Source organism: Bombus pascuorum, chromosome 1 (genome assembly GCF_905332965.1).
Source record: "Bombus pascuorum chromosome 1, iyBomPasc1.1, whole genome shotgun sequence".
NCBI lineage: Eukaryota > Metazoa > Arthropoda > Insecta > Hymenoptera > Apidae > Bombus > Bombus pascuorum.
The window spans coordinates 7,551,094-7,569,444 of record NC_083488.1 but is presented as its reverse complement, the minus strand read 5'-3'; the positions used below and the strand labels follow the sequence as shown (position 1 = coordinate 7,569,444).

Below are 18,351 nucleotides of genomic sequence, written 5' to 3'. Positions count from 1 at the left end.
TCGCGATATCTGCAAGCTAATTTCATCCAATTAAACTCGTTTTCTTGTCAGATAAATAACATTCTGTTTTATGCTACATTAAGATTACTGAATCTGAAACAGGGTTATTCCAGATCGTTCGATTATGCACAATATTTTGTATGTACATCAGAATATTTCTTCCATTAAAAATAGAATAATCTTATAACTTGATCTTAAGAAACTTAATAAATATTCGCAAGAATCTGAAACAGTATTATCGAAGTAGGAGTTTTACGTTACGTAAAGTAACAATCATAATACTATGGATCTAATCACTAATTGAAAACATTATAGTCGCTCAATGTGAAAAAATAAAACCTCTTTTTTGTATAACATTTACTGGATAAGTAGAGCAATTGGTCAAGCTTTTGTTAAATACTCGTGTATAGGTCAAAAGTTTGTATTCGTGAAAAAAGAGTGGGTTCGACGAATCAGGAATGAAGATTCTAGGGAATTAAAGAGGTTCCCGTTTTCCGGGGATTGGTACTCACTGCAGAGTCCCTGGTAAAGCACGCGGATCTCTCGTCGATGTTTACAGCCCTCCAGGCGAAGCTTACACTCGTTTCCGTAGCTGATGCCATCGTCGCCGCAAACTGGCTGAAATTCCGCCGGACAGGTTGGACATTCGCAAATCGCTGTGCCACCGGTTTCCGCGCAAATCGCGCCCCACTGACAGATCTGCAAAAGAAATTCCTATCAGCTTGACTTTTTCCCTTGGACGTTTTCGATCCCAAACGTGGCAATTCATTTCATTTCTTTTTTCCTCTCTCTCTCTCTCTCTCTCTCTCTTTCGGTTTCAACCGAGAGAAAAACGCGAGATTAATCGCGGTGGATCATCGTTTGCTTTTTTCACGACACACCTCTCGGCGACAGCAGCCTCTTTGTCGTAGGTTTTCTCGGATAGTCGCTGGTGCAAAGCCGATAATTTATTGCTCGTGATATTTTATCACAACGCAGAATTTACGTGCTACTTTAATTCGTAGGATTTAACGTAAATCGTCGCAGTGCTTTGCCACGACCAACGCTGATTTTTCCCTGCATTTCGTTTGTTCGGAACGAACTTGTATCTTTCTTTTTTTTTTAGAATGAATGGAGAACGAGTGGCATGCAGGCATTACGATAAACACGAGATAGAATAACCAGACTGCGGATGTTTATATAAACTTAAGCTTTATGAACATAGCTAAGGAAATTATACTTTTCACTTTTATTACTTCTTCATACATAAGTATTTTTATGTTCCATTAGGACATTCTTCGTGTTTACAGGATAATCTTCGAAAGACTGTACGATAAATTTAGTTGCAAATAGACTATTTCTACCAATTCAGTTTCTCTCATAAATTCAAGGAACAACTATTTCTTCCTATGCATAGTTCTTTTTAGTTAAGCAAGACTGAATCCTGATTCACATCTCTTACAGCCACGCCTCGATTTTCGTCACGTCGCGCGTGTTTGTTTGCACGTTCAAATATTTGCCACTGTTCCTTTCTGTTTCGCGTATCTGACACCCGAAGCGGAAACTCGACTGACCTTCTCGGAGCAGGGCCCCCTGGAGCCACAGGTTCCCGTGTAAGCGACCTCGATGTTAGTCTTCGTTAAACAGGCTTGTCTCTTCAGCTCGCACAACGATGTATATGTTTTGCCACCCCGCGCGCATACTGGTCTCATCACAGGTTCGCATTCCGGACCGCACTCGCAGCTCGCGATTCCTTGTCGGTTGATCACACACTGTTCGTAGGGGCCGCATTTCGCTTCGTCGCACGGATTGATTCCTACACAATCATGAAGATTAAAAATTCCCTTTCAATGCGTTTCACTCGCCCTTGTGATTAAAAGTTTTTCAGTTTGTGCTGAGGCAATAGTAGGTATTATGAGACGTTTATTCCGGCTGGATTCCGATTCTGAATTAGGACGAGGGTGCTGTTGATGGATGACTAAATGGAAACGGGGAAGTTAAAACGAATGACGAAGGATGTTTCTGTCTGGTTTTCACATTTTCCTTCGGAATGTAGGATTTTCGCTACGAAGAAGGATAAAAGATGATATTGGAAACTGGTTCCAGTGTTGCGAAAGAAATTTATACGAAATTAGCTAGGTGAAATAGGATGTTTAAATAACTATGTTGTGGTTGGAGAAAATATTCGATTAATGTAATATTCAATTATTTCTACTGTATGTATTTATTACAGTTTTAATAGAATTTATTTTACTAACTATTAATTCATTTTAGTTTAGTGCTGACTTATCGCAAGGTTTGAGTTGCTGGAACTGGAAAAAAGTTGGAAATAACTTGAATAACAGGAAACTACGAAATACTCTATTTCCTTATTTGAGAAAGAAACTATCGAAACACATTCACCACGTTACGGTATAATAGTACAAATGCCTCTTAGGAACTTGGACGAGCTGGAGGCTGAATTTAAAATTACCTGAGCTGCATGCGCCATTGTAGACCTTCCTGAGCGATAATCTCGATCTGCAAGCTTCCTGCCTGAGGCTGCATTCATTCGAGTATGTTTTACCATCGCTTCCGCAAACTGGTGCGAACTCAAGGCCGCACTGCTCACCGCAACGACAGCCAGGTTGCCTCGAGTCGTCCAGCTGACAGATTTCCGGTTCTACGCACTCCACGTTGCCGCAAGGATCTGGAAAATTAAATTGCGGTACGTGCTGGTTGAAGTCACGTTCAACTCGTACAATGAAGACATGCTGTTGTAAATACCTCCGCGTCTGGATAACGCGGGCAACGCATCTTGTTCTCGTTCTCGTTTTAGAATAAATCGTTGTCTGTTTGTGAATGTAGCGGAGTTAGATAGTTAGCAGAATAAAAATTACAGAATTTGATCGTTGCGATAATCAAAGGACGAGGAAGATCGCAGAAAAAATAAAAATTGAAATGACAATCGCTGAAAACGTACGCATATATCTGACTATTCAGAAGAACCGACAACCACTCCTTCCCACGAAAGATTATTCTCGTTTACTCTAAGACACCGCAGTCAACGTTTCGTCCTCGAAAAATTAAGTTTCATTGTCCACGGACTAAGAGTCACTTCCGTTTACGAATTATGAACGAGCTGGAGAGAAATGCTCCAGGGAAATTTATGCGACTGTACGGTTAGGACGGTTTAGTTGCAGTCAGATTGATAAAGGCAGATAGAAAGAGCTCGATGAGAAGTGTACGCGGTCCTGTGAGCGGGGAAAAGAACAAGGGGTGGTAAAGGGGAGGAATGGTAGGTGGTGGAGTCCGAAGGGGGTTACCGTGGCACAGGTAGAAGCATGGCTGCACCGAGATTAATCTTCGCCCTCGAGGAAGGAAGTTGGATTCCGTTTCCTGTCCGCAGGCGGTAGGTTTCGACCTTACAGCGGGGCTGACGCGGCAAGTTCCCGAGGCGGTGGTGTTTCTCGGGGTTAGTTCGAGTTACAGCTCAGTGGAGCGGCTAACCTTCCGCAACCACCCTCGTTTCTTCCTCGTCCGCCGCCAGTTTAGTGGCTCGTCCAAGAGTTGTAATCGAAGTCCCCTCCACTCTCTTTCTTCTCACGCAAATATTCTCATACAGCTCGTAACAGTTTCGTTTTCGCTCAATTCTCACGTACCCTACGCGAACGATAATTTATGACGCGCTAACTGTAACGTATGATTCCATCTTTTGCGTGCTATCGTTTGTCCATCGTATTACAGGAAATATTTTGGTTCTTACACTTTTATTTTATATTTGAAACCTTTCAAAATAAGCGTAAGCTTTCCACATACACGTTCGCGAGAGCAATCGAGGAAATAGTAGGAAATTGAATTTATTGGAACAACGCAATTCTAAAAGCTTTAACTTAAATAAGTATATGTTTAAACTTGAACAACGTTAAATTTGCACCAATCCGAAGTTTTGAGAGTTTGTCTCTCAGTTTGAGACTATTGTTCCAAACTCACGCGTGCTTGTGTTATCTCTTTTCTTCAGCGGGAAATTACAATGATCAACGTGTCCAACTTTGAAACCGTCGATTCAAAGTACGATATATCTTCGTTTGCTGCTCACACGTAGCTGTCCTCATAGCGACGGCAATTTCAGATTAGTCCGTCTAACTCGATCGTTATACCATCCGAATAACAATCGTTGAAGCCGTTTCCGAGCCTTTCTTATCTCTGCGTCTCCGCTTCAAATTCTATCCGCGAATTCTTCTCAAAGACAGCGAACCACAGGTCTCTAAGCTGGCGCTCTAACTTTCCGCGACATTACCCTGATTCGAACTTCTTTGTGTTATCGTCAGAGCATCTCTAAGGATCGTCTGTATCGGCGTCTGTTAGTCGTTATCCATAAAACTACGCCGCGAGTGCGCGTAATGATGTCGCTGCATGGAGCACATGCGGCGGTAGTTGGCCATTTTAACAAGAGAAGGGATAAAAAAGCCCAAGTTCGCCGGCGAGTTTAACCCGTTGGACGCATTTAAACAGATATTTTTCTCGGCTAACCTCGAAGAATAATTTCCGAGGGAACGGAAGCGTCGATTCGTCCTATTCAAATTTTCTCGGTGGTAATTTTTCCGCCCCGCCGGCCAGTGAATATAATTCAACGGAGGAAAAAAGACAACGGAACGGGTGGCATTAAAACAACATTGAATATAAAGCGGTCGCGTGAACGAAGGTGGGTGGATGGAGCTCGCGGATGAAAGGGATGAGAGAATGGAAGAAGATCAGGACAGGCTGGCGTCACTTGAAACCGTAAAACCCCTCGTAAATTGCCTTAAAGCCCTTCGATCGTGGACAGAGTGCGTCGAGTCCTCGATTCTCACCCTGTTCCACCCCCCTCGGGCGATTTCGACGAACAAAAGCCATCCGGACCGTCGATAGAAGTGTGTTTAAAATTCCCGCGTCGCCGCGAGGCAATTGTTTTTAAGTCCGTCGCTAAGAGCCACACCAACCCTCCCCCTCTGCTTTTCTTCACTTCACGGTAGTCGACGACCTTCTTTCTTCGCCCCTCGCATCCTCCCTCAACGGCTGTCTCCGACGGTAACATCAGCCTTGTCTAATCTTCCGAGTTACGCGAAACTTTCTACGTGGCCCAGCTACTTTTTTCCAAGCTCTACGCCCATCCCACTGAGGTTTCTCTATCCTCCCTCGACGATCCTTCTTCATACCTCCGACCAACCGTGACCTCCTCGCCTGGCTTTCTCGCCACACCGCGCGTATTTTGCATTCCCGCGGAATAACTTTCAGAAAGGAATAATAAGCGGTGGGGCGGAATAAGAAAGAAGTTGTCCGGGAGGGTAAGTGGCGGATAAAGGGAATTGAATTGAGTTTGGTCAACGAATTGAAAGATCGCTAACTTCTCTCTCCGCTTGTCGCGTTTCGCCGTCTGCATTCTTATTTCGCGCTTCGTTATTGTTCCGGACGGTTTATCCTTTTTAGCCGCCGCGCTGCTGCATCTCTGTTTGCACCTTTTGCCAGTTCGACGAGTAGAATACGAGGATCTTCGCAGCTTTTAAACGACATTTAAATATTTCCTTCTAGCGAGGTGAAAATGTCGAATAGAGAAGAGAAGGAAGAGAAGCGTAATTCGTAGACTAATAGCAAATAAATTGTTATATTATGCAATTTGTAGAAAATGTACAGAATGCTTTGGAAGCTTGGTCTAGCTTTAGAAGTTTCATCCAGCTTTGTTTCAATAGAATTGGCAGTTTTGCATAGCTTTAGTTTTAGGTTTACTAGTTGTGGTTGTTTTACATAGCTTTGCGCGCTTTCGAAAATTTCCTAACTTCATGTACAACTGAAGTTTGCTTGAAATTTCATCGAAGGTTAGGAAAAGCTATGTTCTAGTTCCGGTTAAACTGAGAGCTAAAACCTAGTTGCAGTGATCATTGACGTATTCACGGAATGGAAACTTATTGTAATTACTTTTCCAAAAATTCTTATAAGTCTGACGTATCCTGTATGTTAATAAACCAGGCATGTTTATTGACTAGAAACTCGCATAAATGAGACAGCAAGAGAATCGAGCGTTGGAAAACAGTCAATGAATTATGCAATCAAATTATCTGGCTTAACTCGTGAATGTCATATCATCGATGCTTACAGTAGTATTCGTTCAATTATAACGCAACATATTTTGTAATGAAACCGCTTTACGATTTGAATAACTTTTCTAGTGCCAAGTTTATTAGCGTCTCAATTTTATTTTGCCACTTTAATAGAAAATATCTGTTTGGGGTACATTCGTTAAAAGGGAGAGAATAAGTAAGAATTAAGGTGGAATAATAAACGAAACGTTAATTAACATAATTGATACCACATCCATCTTCCATCAGATAACACGAAATAAATTCCATACGCGACATAACGAGTTTATGGTGAATGTATTCATTCAGTAAATTTAGACAGCACATTTACTAGTCAACGTATGCGCATATCAATCATAAATGAATACATTTACTAGGAATAGATATTTTGATACTTGGTCGATACTTGTGCTAATATCTTACGTAAATTTATACTGTACGTAATGTAATCGTAAATGTATACTTCGTCAGTATGCAGTCGGCGTATACATTTTTTAATTGCGTATCACTGTGCAAACAAAATAGAATTTTATCGCTCGTCAATTTACGCCAAGTAAATTCCCAACAAACACAACGATAAACACAGATGAATTTCTTCGAGCTCTTCTTCTTTAAATTTTAAACGAACCATTCGATTGACGTCTCCCTTTTCTTCCCTGTCAACGGATATCCTGTTCGGTAGTTGGATGGATAATGCTGCAAGGAGGATGAGCCACGGAATTCGGAGAATATGAGGAACATCGTTGAAGGGAATTACGCCCGAGCACCAACGACTGTCTGTGTTAACAGCGTCTTGGCGGCCGCTTTCCGCAGCGTCTACTGTTGTGTACTACTCATGTGCACTGGCAGCAAGCCACTTTCATTCGACCTGTGGCATCCCCGAAGTGTACGCGGAACTCGTGCAGCTCCTTCCCTGTAGCAGGCGAACAGGCAAAACTAGACGTGGCAGTCACTTAGGCTCGAGGCGCGTAAACATAAGCGCGCAAGAGCATCCGCCCAGAAACAGCGATGGTAATTTACGAGGATATAGTACGGAGCACAGGAAACTTCCTAGGGGAAACCTTCGTCGCGCATGCTGCATCGTAAACGGGCTACTTGGCGAGACGAATTGGCTACGTTTGGGTGTTCGATGGTAGATCGCTCCAAAGAGACTCCGTCGTAGCACGTGTCGTTGGTGAATTATAAGTGATTACACGGATGAATGCAGATGGATTTGACGCCGCTCCACGCATACCTGCAATTTGCATGCACGGATTCGCGGTTTGATTTCATTACGATGCAATTACTGTGTAACCGTTTGAAGATAATTTATGGCCGGCTCTTTTGCCGCATTTCCATGCACTACCAAAATATACTTGAGACTATATCGTACGTGACGCCACTTTTAGCCGCTTGATATTATTCAGGTTTTGTTGATGAAAAAACATTAGCTTCTTCTGGAAGAAGACGATGAAATTCTGACCGGAGAAAAATCGTAGAAGGAAAGTTGCATCAAGATTGGATTTTAGAAGCGTTTCGTCAGTGTTCTCTCGTCTTGTGACGAGATTCTGAAAGTAATTTCATTTCGTATGCGTGGGTTCGTTGGATATTTAGACGAAATATACTTTAATATTTAAAACGTTATCTACAGGCGATAGCCTTGCTATTTATTAATATTAATACCCATATCTGCATAATTTATAATCTCTGGTCTACGTACGTAAATATACTTCAACTACTTCGTTACAATTTATCCACCAATTTAATCTCTGTTTCTACATACGACAATCTAGCGTTTCGTTCGTTTTTGAAAAAGGCATACGAACAATTTAACACACCGATCGCGGACCTTCAAGTTTAATCGAACCGACGCGTCAGGGTCGGTCTGCGCGCGGCTCGCATCTTGAGTTTGTTCGCTGTATAGTTGGCGTTGGAATCCTCGAACCGACTAGCGTGAGAATTTAGTCAAGCCCGTTTCGTAGGAGCTAGGATCCTCGAAGCTAACGTTTCGGAGATCTGCCCCTTTTCCCCTACAGAAGACCCTTATTTCGGCACACTCGAGCGTGAAGAGAACGGCACGCCCGCCTCCATTCTGATTTGGATCAGGATATTCACGGGAAACGAGCTAAAGCGAATTTCTACAGCCCAAGCTGGAAGGGGCACGGTGGAAAAAAGAGCTAGAAAGAAATAGCGCTTATCTTGGAGAGCAGTTCTCAAAGACTCCTCCTGAAAAGGTTACTTAACGATCGCTGCGTGCACGGTGACTGGATAATTGTGAAATTAAACAGAACGAATCGTGAGATCGTCTCTTCTGGCAAACGATCGCTACGTAATTGGGGCCAATTTTACCCAATAAAGATCAATTCATGCTTTATAAGATATACAGTACTTTAAAATACATGATATTCCAAACGTCACTCTCATACTTTTTGTATTTTCATATATTATCATCAATTTTCTTCAAAAGTCTGATTACTTCTTGTTCTAAATACGACGTCATTTGTCACTCGGAAGGAAACGTAGTAACTTCCCCCTTGTTTACGAGTTTCCGGCGCGAATCTCTCGCATACAGCCAGGAAAGATTGATCCTTTCCAACCATATCGCGCTTTTGGGAAGTTTTCCTCGGGATTCTCACGCACTCGATAACCAATAACGATTCCCTTCACTGTCCCCTACAGATCTGCTCTGTAGTACAATAGCATTAACACCGAGAACGAAAGAAAGAGAAAGAGAGAGAATCCAGCATACTTTTAATCGCGAGGCCCAGCTTCCGCGTTTTATCGCGTTTCGCGACCTCTTTTCTCCTCTGCCACCCGCGCCGTTAGCAGCCGCTGTTGCTGCTGCTACTTTCAATCATTGAAAAAGTTCGTCTGTCTCGAAAACTCATTTCCCCCCTCTTTTTTTCAATTTACCCTCGGGCCAATCGTCTCTGACGGTAGAGAACGAAAGAGGCTCGACAGTAGATCGCGCAGGGCGGAAACGGAGTGGGTGACGATCGAAAAGTCTCGAAAGTTTCGAGCTAATTTGATTTATCGTCGCAGCCACTTGAGATTCGCGACCCAGCTCGTTCCACCCCTGACTCGGCGTCCTCGTTGCCGAAGAAATTAGGAGGGGTCAGGAATGGGCTGGGTTAGTTAGAAACGAGCCACGATCGGTCCCATGCCGATGGAATTTATTATTGATTTCGCCATCTCACCAACGTGGAGCGACTGAATACGATTGATAAAAGACACCCTTGACTTTCTTCTTCCTTTTCCTCTATTATTTCTCCCTCTATCGTGACTTTCACTTCGATGAGTATCGAACCTGGAAGAATAGACGCTCGGTCGAACGACGCGACGGTTTCGTCCAATCTTTTCAGTGTCCTCGTCACTGATTACTAAGTCTCGTTGTTCCCTGTGCAACTCGATTATTAAACTCGACGAAATAACGGTACAATTCTCCAGCATATCTACGCGCCATAAGCCTTGTGATCGGGTAACATTTTTTAGCAATTTTCACCTTCTACCGGTTGCTCTTTATCCTTCGATTTTACAGGAACATCAAGAGCAACTGCGTTGCGAGGAAGACGCCTTGGAAGAGGAAACGCATCGATGTTTCCTGACGTTTATAAATCGCCATCCGCGATTATCATCGCGTCCGTTTGAAGAATAAGAAGCAACGGAATGGATGTGAGCAGACGAAGCGTCGGTGGGTGGACTTGCCTAATCCTAAGTAAACGTTGCCTCCTTTACTCGCAACTACCTGTCTGATCAAACATTTGTCTTTACTACTCGGTTGATTAAACGCCTGCCGAGTTTATACTGCGTTCTAGCCTTTGGTCGAGAGGGCACAAGGCGACTAGGGTTGGACAGGGGATAAACAGCCGAGTAAGAAATCTGAAGGGTGTAAGCTCGATCAGGCGAATTCTAACGGGAGGGTGAGAATGAGAGGACCTGCGACGTGAGATACGCGCAGGAGATAAAAAAGGGCAGATGATTGGTAAAGGTAAAAAGGTAAAGACGATGGGATGAACAGAGGTAAAGGGGAGATTGGTCAATAAAATAAAGGGTAGAAAGAGAGAGAATCAAGGGACGGATGGAAGAAACGAAGGGTCGTATGGATGATGTAGAATGCTGAAAATTAAAATGAGAAGAGCAAAATGAGAACGGAGAGACGAGGTTGAGTGCAAAGCGAAAGAAAGGAACAAGGAAGGTGCGGATAAACTTGTTAATCCACAGGCCTTTTGCAATATGAGGGTAAAAATACAATCGTATTCTTTTGTAATAAGAAGCAAGTATCAACTAAGACATTTCTTTTTCTAGAAATTCGAAATTTCTAATTCTAATTCTAATCTTCTAAATAGTAATTTCTAGGAATATGCAGTAGAATAGAACGCACGACGGAGAAGATAGAAGTTGTTTAATCGAGCAGAAAGCTGCATTCAAATAGCAACGTTCCAGAAGAACACTTTTCTTCTGGAACATTACTATCGTGCTCGAAGAGAAAATTATAAGCGAAAAAAACGCGTGTAGTTGAAGGTAAAGCGTAAGATAAATATAAATGCAGGCGAAATAAGAAGGAGAAGTCTTACAAGCTATATCAAAGGAAGGGATCACCACGAGTAAAAGGTACACGAACAGAGGGAAAATTAGATGGAGAAAGAAACCGGAGTATAAAGAGACGTACACTGACAATTGAAAACGAGCTAGAAAAAACGAAAAAACGGTATGAAGAAGCTCTTCTCTCTTCTCTTCTGGTTAGTTGCTCTTAATTTGAAGCGAACGAGATAGGGGGAGGGACGAAAGAGCAAGAACTTGATTCTTCTCGTCAATAGAAAAGGATCGGTTTAATCGGACGATAAATGGCGAATATACGTTCCATCTGACTGGCTATAGCTTTGGAATTTACTTGCACGATTTACGCTTTCTTTTCCGCAGAACGTATGTTTGTGCGAAACGATTTAGCTTCAGCAAATACGTGTCGGTTGTCCATGCTACTCGCACGTTGCTAATTTATCACTGTCTTCTCGTTGCTTTCGACCGATGTTCCGGATTTCCGACGATTTCACGTCACATCCTCAATTTCTTCTGCAGCCGTTTAAGTTTCTCAGTCTTTCGTCGACCTTTCGCTTAGTTCGTCGCTATTTTTCAATTGTCGATCAGTGCATAACGGAATCGCCGATTAATTTTACTGGTCAACGAAGCGCGTACTCGCACGACAGAAAATTAAGAATTGTTTTAGGATTGAAGGCTTTTATCCCGCGGTTGAATGGCACAGATTTTAAACCGTTGTATTTAATCAACGATTGTCAAGAATTAGTATTCAGCGAGCAAAAAAAGAGAAAGGCGTGTATTGTGCTTGAAACGATAGTTTACTGGTGGAAGGCACGAGGACAAATGAAAATAAAGTCAGCTTTTAATCTGTGAGTTGTGAAATTGAAATGGAACGTATCGATCGGTTCAGCAGGCGCGTTCTTTAAACTTTCTATCTCCCAACGATATATTCCGTTCATCAAGTATCTTTCATTAACACATTTACCGTTTATCCAATTATTAGAATCGTCTTGGGGCAATGTTCTTATATTTATACTAAATAAATAAAGTTGTCTTCTATATTCGGATAGCGATATAAACGAAAGAGATTGGTTCCTCTGGAATCACGATTTCACGGTTACGAAATTCGCGAATAAGGATGTCACCGAGAAATACGTAGAACGTAGCGAATGTAAACGACCGCATCTGCCCGGAAGTAATCTCGATCGCGTGCATAAAGTCGCAAGTAAATACGTACTGACAAACCTCGATATTTAAGCTCGGCTCGACTTCGATTCAGTAAATATTTGTTTCCGCTGCAGGCCCCGTTGCTGGATTATCTCGGAGTCCGAGTACGCTTTCGCTCTCGATAAATAACATCGCGAGGAAACGCGAGATTCCTAGGCATGCATCTTAAGTGTTTGCAACGTGCTATTCTTCATTGCTATCCTTTGTTCCTTTCAAGATCGACATTTCTTGTGTCATTTCGCGTCTCTTAGCCATCTACGATTATTCCGCGAAGGAAGAAACGAATTCCGTGCAAACTAGAAATTAAGCTGAAACGATAGAAAGCTCGTTTCTTTGTGATCCTAAAGGTTTAGCTTTTAATTGAACAAAGGTTTGCCTATCTTTGAGGAAAATATTCATAATTTTTTTTGGAATCATACTTTTGCGATGTAATCGGAATTTAGAAACACGATTCGGTATACGACAGGATATAACTCGCAAGGAAGCAAAAGATGAATGTTTCGTATTGCAGTCGAAAAAAAAATACTTACCGCATTTGCCTTGAAATGCCACCGTGATATTAACACCCTTCGCGCACGCTGCCTTGTTCAACTCGCAAAGAGACGGATAGTCGGTCCCATCTGTGCCGCAGACAGGGCTCGATCCCTCGTGATCCCCTAAATTCGGACAGGATTCCAAGCATTCACAGGAAGCTTTGCTTCCGTCTCTGCTTCGCACGCATTGCGCACCCTGAGTACAATTGAGTTTCGCACACGGGTCCTTGATTTCTGTAACAAAAATTGGTGATGTTGTTGAATTAACAATTGTTCGAACAGTCATAGTACCATTGGTATTCGATTGGAACAGTTCGACGCGTAAATATTCGAACATTAAGCGAATGTAAATTTCTCAATTACCAAATTGCATATCGACAATCGCATACTTATTCTGAATAATTAGGATCTTTCACCGAAAAGGGAGATTAAAGTTGCTAAAGCAGGACAGGAAAATCATCTTCCGAGAAACAATTTGACGAATAGGAAGGATGACGACGGGCACGTTTAATCGATAATTTTTTTACCGGCATCACGGTCGTTCCGGCATCAAATGTAATTACAAACCGTAAACATGGGGTGCGTCGTAAAGCGGCGTGAAATTAAATCCGCGCGATTCACGATGAATAAAGTATCGTCTACCGGAGGATTTAGCCGGCGTGATAAAATACAGCGTACGAACCGTGACCGTGCTCGCCGGCCCTCGGTTCTCCTTTCTTCTCGGGATTTGAACAGATAAAAGCCGTCCACGAATATTCAGCCGCGGCTAAGCCGGTGAAAATTTTTAATGGAACCACTGGCGAAGGAACAGAGAATAGTAAGCCCAATTAAAACGTTCTTCTCGTTCGCCATAGCTATGATATCATGGCCTCTTTCTGGCAGAACGACACGAGACACGGGTAGGAAAATAGACGGAAGAAGTAGCTTGTTCTTGTAACCTGAATAAAAGATGGTTAATGATAATAGAAGACTATATTTTGAAGGAGCGGTACATTTTGCTTTAGTGGGGTATTTTAGAAATAGCTTGCAAAAATAATTTATTCGTTTATCTAATGTTTTCGATGTTAGAATCGTTTAATTTGTTCGTCATACAAATAGAATTGGTTAAAGTAATAAGAAATTGAAATTCGATCAAAATGGATAACGCAAAAGGAAGAAAGATGAAAGTAACATACGCCGAAGAATAATTTAAACGAAAAGTTTTAAAGAGAAAGATATTTCTCCGTCCATCTTCTTCCTTATACGACAAGAGAAAATGCTTTTTTAAAATTTACAAAACCACGTCTTCAATTATTTCTATACGTTTATTATTTTCTTTCACGAATGAGAAATTAACCGGTGAAATTACTTTTGAATATTCTACACTACGGAATATTCTCAAGTTTGTGACAGTCCACGAGCCTTTCTTCCCGACCTTCGTTACGATTTTCGACATAGAGCGTCGTCGTTACGCTCGTTATTTGCGTTCAAGTACCTTTTGGAAAAACGTAGCAACACTGGGATATTGTCAACACTCCACACAGTACCAACACGGCTTTCCCTAGCATCGTTCGTCACCTCCTCCGTTGCCTCTTCTGCAAATCAAGCCGACCACCATTCATCTCTCATCGTTGTTACGTCATGCGTTTCATCAGACAGCCTTCTTCCCGTCTTTGAAAACGAAGGACAATGGACGAGCTCGTGCCAGATGCGAATGTGACATCTTCAACTTTCCGATGCTTGAGAATTCTTTACAGAATATGTACAATAAAAATAGGTAACGAACTGTGTCGAGCACGATTCACAGGTCCAGTGTCCTCGCATCAGCAAAAATGAAAAATATTTTCAAAAATATGCCGTTAATATAAAGCTCAAACAGTGCAAAAAACATCAAATTCCTCTTCAATCGATTTGAAAGAAGCATAAAACTGGACGAGTTCTAACATTTAACTACGAATTCTTACATTCCTCGCGTCGACATATTGAGCACACTGAGCACACCGAGTACCTGTCTTTTTTAACGCTCTATTTTCTTGCTATATTATGTTTTATTTTAAACAAAGGATCGTATGAACGTGATAATTTAAGGTTAATCAAAGCCAATAAACGGTAATCAAGATCGTGTTATTACTACTCAGGATCACACTTAAAGATCACGGAAAATAATCGACGTCGTTAAATTGATACTTAAGATGATTTGAACTATCTCAGGAAATTATTCTGATATTATAAATATACGTTTGAAGCTCATCGTTCTGTGCGAAATACACACGTTGAACCGCCAGTCGTTGACACTAGGTCCAGTGACGATCACCAGTAGTGGCAGTAAACGTTCACGCCGCCGTCGAAAGCTAGTAGTTCAGCCGGATGATGGATCGCAGCCTCGTTTGCATTCAATAACTCCCGTCCTGGTGTATTTTCGATTTACCATTCACCGCAACCCGATTATCGTCGTTAACGCATTTAATTCGTCGGCCACTCATCGTCGCGCCGCCGTTCCGATCGATGCATTATTAATTATCGGTATGACAAAAGCAATTAGTGATCGGTTATCCAACCGGCGAGGACGGTGCCGTTCGATTTGTCCCTTTCCGTCCGTGCAATCTTCCTAATGGAACGAATTTTCCTAATGTAACGTTGGCCAGAACCTAATAAATCGGGATGACGAGAACCTGATCTTTCAGATATTCCAACGAGTCCGAAAATGCTATCGCTGGAATATCGTTCAACATTTTCGCGATAATCGAATGAATTTTACACGCTTTTACAATTTCGGGAATTTTTGCTTGGAAATTATCGCAACCACTTTTTTTTTGTTCAAGCCATCTATCGTATTTTTTTTTCTTATCATGCGTATAAAATAGACGATTGAAATTTCAGTACATACGCGTAGATAGTTTCCTAGTAATTAAATAGGAATTTCCTACTTTGCGATACGAATAGATTTAGCATCGCTTAAGTAAAGATTTCGATGAATTAATTAATTTAATTTGTTTATTTCTCTTGTCCCCGATACTCTTACCCCTTCGGTATAGTCTCTCGTTTGCATTAACCGATTTGCCTAACGTTCAAACAACTGCCTTGATCTAACTGAAACGTTTCTGCGAACGTTTCACACGCACGAACGATAATGCAAACACTTTCCAAAGGTACTATTTGTACAGAAAACATCTTTAAATAAGCATGGAAGAAGTTCCCGCTCTGCTCACTTCTCGAAGGTTGGCAAGAAATTTTGATAGGATCAATTTGAAAGTTAAATTAAGCTGAAGTTAAAAATTTCTACAGCGTTTATTGCTTCTGCGTCTGGACTACGAACGAACTTTCCTTACATTTTGAAACTTAATTATTCAGTCGGTAGAATGAATTGTACAAAAGTGTCGACTGAATAATTTATCGTTCTCCATAAACACGTACATGTTGAACAAAAGTAAACGCAATTCCTTTGCGAGAAAATATTGTACAAATATTCGTATACTATTCGTTTCTTTGAAACTACGAAATACCTGGAAACAAATGGCGTATTCGAATGAAAAACAGTCTGGAACTTTTTTCGGCTGCCAACAAGCAGGAACAATCGATCAGTATTTAAATTTCCATCTTTTTTCGGCCATACGGATCCAGCGTTTAATCCGCAGCGTTTGTTCATTTAACGGTTGGAAGATTAACATTCCGTACAAAACTATCGCGCGACCATTCAGTCGAACGAAATAACATCGGATATCAGTTAGTTGCATACGGAATAGAATTGAAAAGCCAGCTTAATCGAGCTCGCGAACCAATCTTGTACGAATGATGGTTGCTATACGATCATGGAAAATTGAATGACCGACTCAGACGGCGGAAAGTATAACGGAGCGTGGTATTGAACGTGTGATTCGTGATCTCTTTGTTAACTTTACAGTTGTCATTTTCGTTGCAAATGTTCTGCAAATCCGGAAATTAAAAACTTCAGAAACCTTCAGATTTTTACTCGTTTCTTGAACTGATTTATTTAAACTTTTAATTTCAAAGCTGATTTATTTTTCCCAATTGCGTCATACCTTGCATACTTGCTATCCGGCATGTGTACGATAATAATTCATCGAAATTTAATATCTTTGATTAGAAATTAAATAAATCCAGTTAATAATTTGAAGAGAAGAAGAACCTTGATACGATCATTCGAATTTGCAAACATCGCGTTGCACGATAAACGAATATTCCATCACCGATGCTGTCTTCAATTTCTCCTTTATGATCTACATGGAAATATTCATCTTAAATATACCGGTTCTGCACTACGGCGATCGAATTTCAAGCGCAAAAAAAACCTCGTCAAAGTTTCTCTCTCTCGTTTCGTTCGGCCTCTACCCACAGGGGGCGACGTGATATAGTAATTAATAATCCATTTTGTCGGTTTTTGCCGGAGCACCTGACCGTCGCAGCTTGCTGTTCACCGCTTACGGATAATTTATTATCAGCGAGCACCGCATTACTCCCGTATACAACCGACGCACAGGTCGTCGAAAAGTCTGTCAAACGTCGATGGCCATCGCCCAACCTTCCTGTTTTCCTTCCTGTTCTCCTGCCATTATGTTTACTCCGTGATCGAACTGCAATTATTTATTCTATTGCATTTTTGACGAGATTTGTGTATGTATGCGACTGCTCAATTTTAGATAAGTCGTTAGCTGTTAACCAGCACGCTGAATAACACCGTGTATGAGATACACAACGTGTTAAGCTTTGTGCATATTACGAGAGTTGGAGTTATATTGTCCTTTGATTATTATGCGAGAACGATTTGTGTGTATTTGTGAGATTCACACGCCTAATGTTTATTTTGGATTAAATAGTGATAGAATATGTTGAAATTTAGAAACTTTTTAGTAAAATATAAAAAAAATGTATGTAAAAATGTAATTTCTATTCTATACATCTTATACCCTTTGGGAAAATAATAAAATTGTGGAAAAACATTACATTTCCAAACCATTCCCGTTTTATATTAAATTTGTATAGTTATTCATTACTGTATATTCATTCAGGAAATAATAATGATAATTAAAAGGAAGATTCTTCAATCTTATTCCTCATTATACCTTAATAACGACCAATATAAATGTTATATCAATATAAATATGTTATGTGTGTGTGTATTCAATAATTTATATTACTTATCTCCGTTTTAATTCTGGTAAATTACGAATAATTTATCACGTTTCTATTTGAAAGAAGTCCGATGAAAGAAGCAATGGCGAAATTAGTCGTCAATAATTTTCTATTGCATTTTTATCGACCTCGTAGGTATTCACGATTCATTCGGTTGCTTAAAAAATTCATCGTATAAAAATCTGTAACAAAAATTTCATAAAGAAATAGCTTTACTGTATCTGGAAAATCAGATCGTATGAAGTCACGTACCTAATATATTATATCACCAGGATATCAGGATAATAAATGTCATCATTCTCTTACTTTCGTTAAAGAATTTTTAGCTAGAAACGTTCCTAGCATTGAAATGTATATTATACAATTCAGATCTTCCTATAATATTCCTACGTATTTCTACTACTCGCAGTGATTCAAAAGAACCGAGTGTCAAAACGACGGAGAAACTATAAAATTTTTAAACACGATTTTTAACACAATTTGTTCTGAACAATAAAAATTCGAATTTCTCAGAGAACAAGTTTTACAATTTCTCAGGATTCGATTTATTAGTGCAAAAATGTACGTACAAGTTCCTTTCATCGATTCAGAAAATTTAACGTCCAAAATTCTCTCTCTCTCTCTCTCTCTAAACATAGGAAACATCGCTTTCCAGAGTAAACGTCTAAAGACGATGACGAAATGATCGACGATCGAATTGCCAGTTTATGTCCCAATGATTGCCAATTAGTGGGTCATTATCGAAACGTATGTGGTCTGTATAGAGGCATGGCAGAACGTTTCGGCAGATAACAGCCAGGAAGATGAAGGGGGAGGATCAAGAGGAGCGAATAATAGGTTCGAAGGGTCGTCTGTGTGTGGCCAGTAGAGTC

At 40.9% G+C, this 18,351-nt stretch overlaps 1 protein-coding gene across 10 annotated transcripts in view; it reads right to left on the bottom strand.

Moving 5' to 3' along the window:
- Window positions 1–18,351, bottom strand: part of LOC132914018 (agrin-like) — a 384,730-nt gene that overhangs the window by 23,031 nt on the left and 343,348 nt on the right. For all 10 annotated transcript variants that reach the window (XM_060973299.1, XM_060973381.1, XM_060973463.1 and 7 more), the window contains 4 exons: window positions 12,347–12,583; window positions 2,453–2,668; window positions 1,554–1,795; window positions 513–699 (listed from right to left, as the gene is read on the bottom strand). In XM_060973299.1, coding sequence (XP_060829282.1) covers window positions 513–699; window positions 1,554–1,795; window positions 2,453–2,668; window positions 12,347–12,583 — 882 coding nt within the window. The remainder of the gene's footprint in view (window positions 1–512; window positions 700–1,553; window positions 1,796–2,452; window positions 2,669–12,346; window positions 12,584–18,351) is intronic.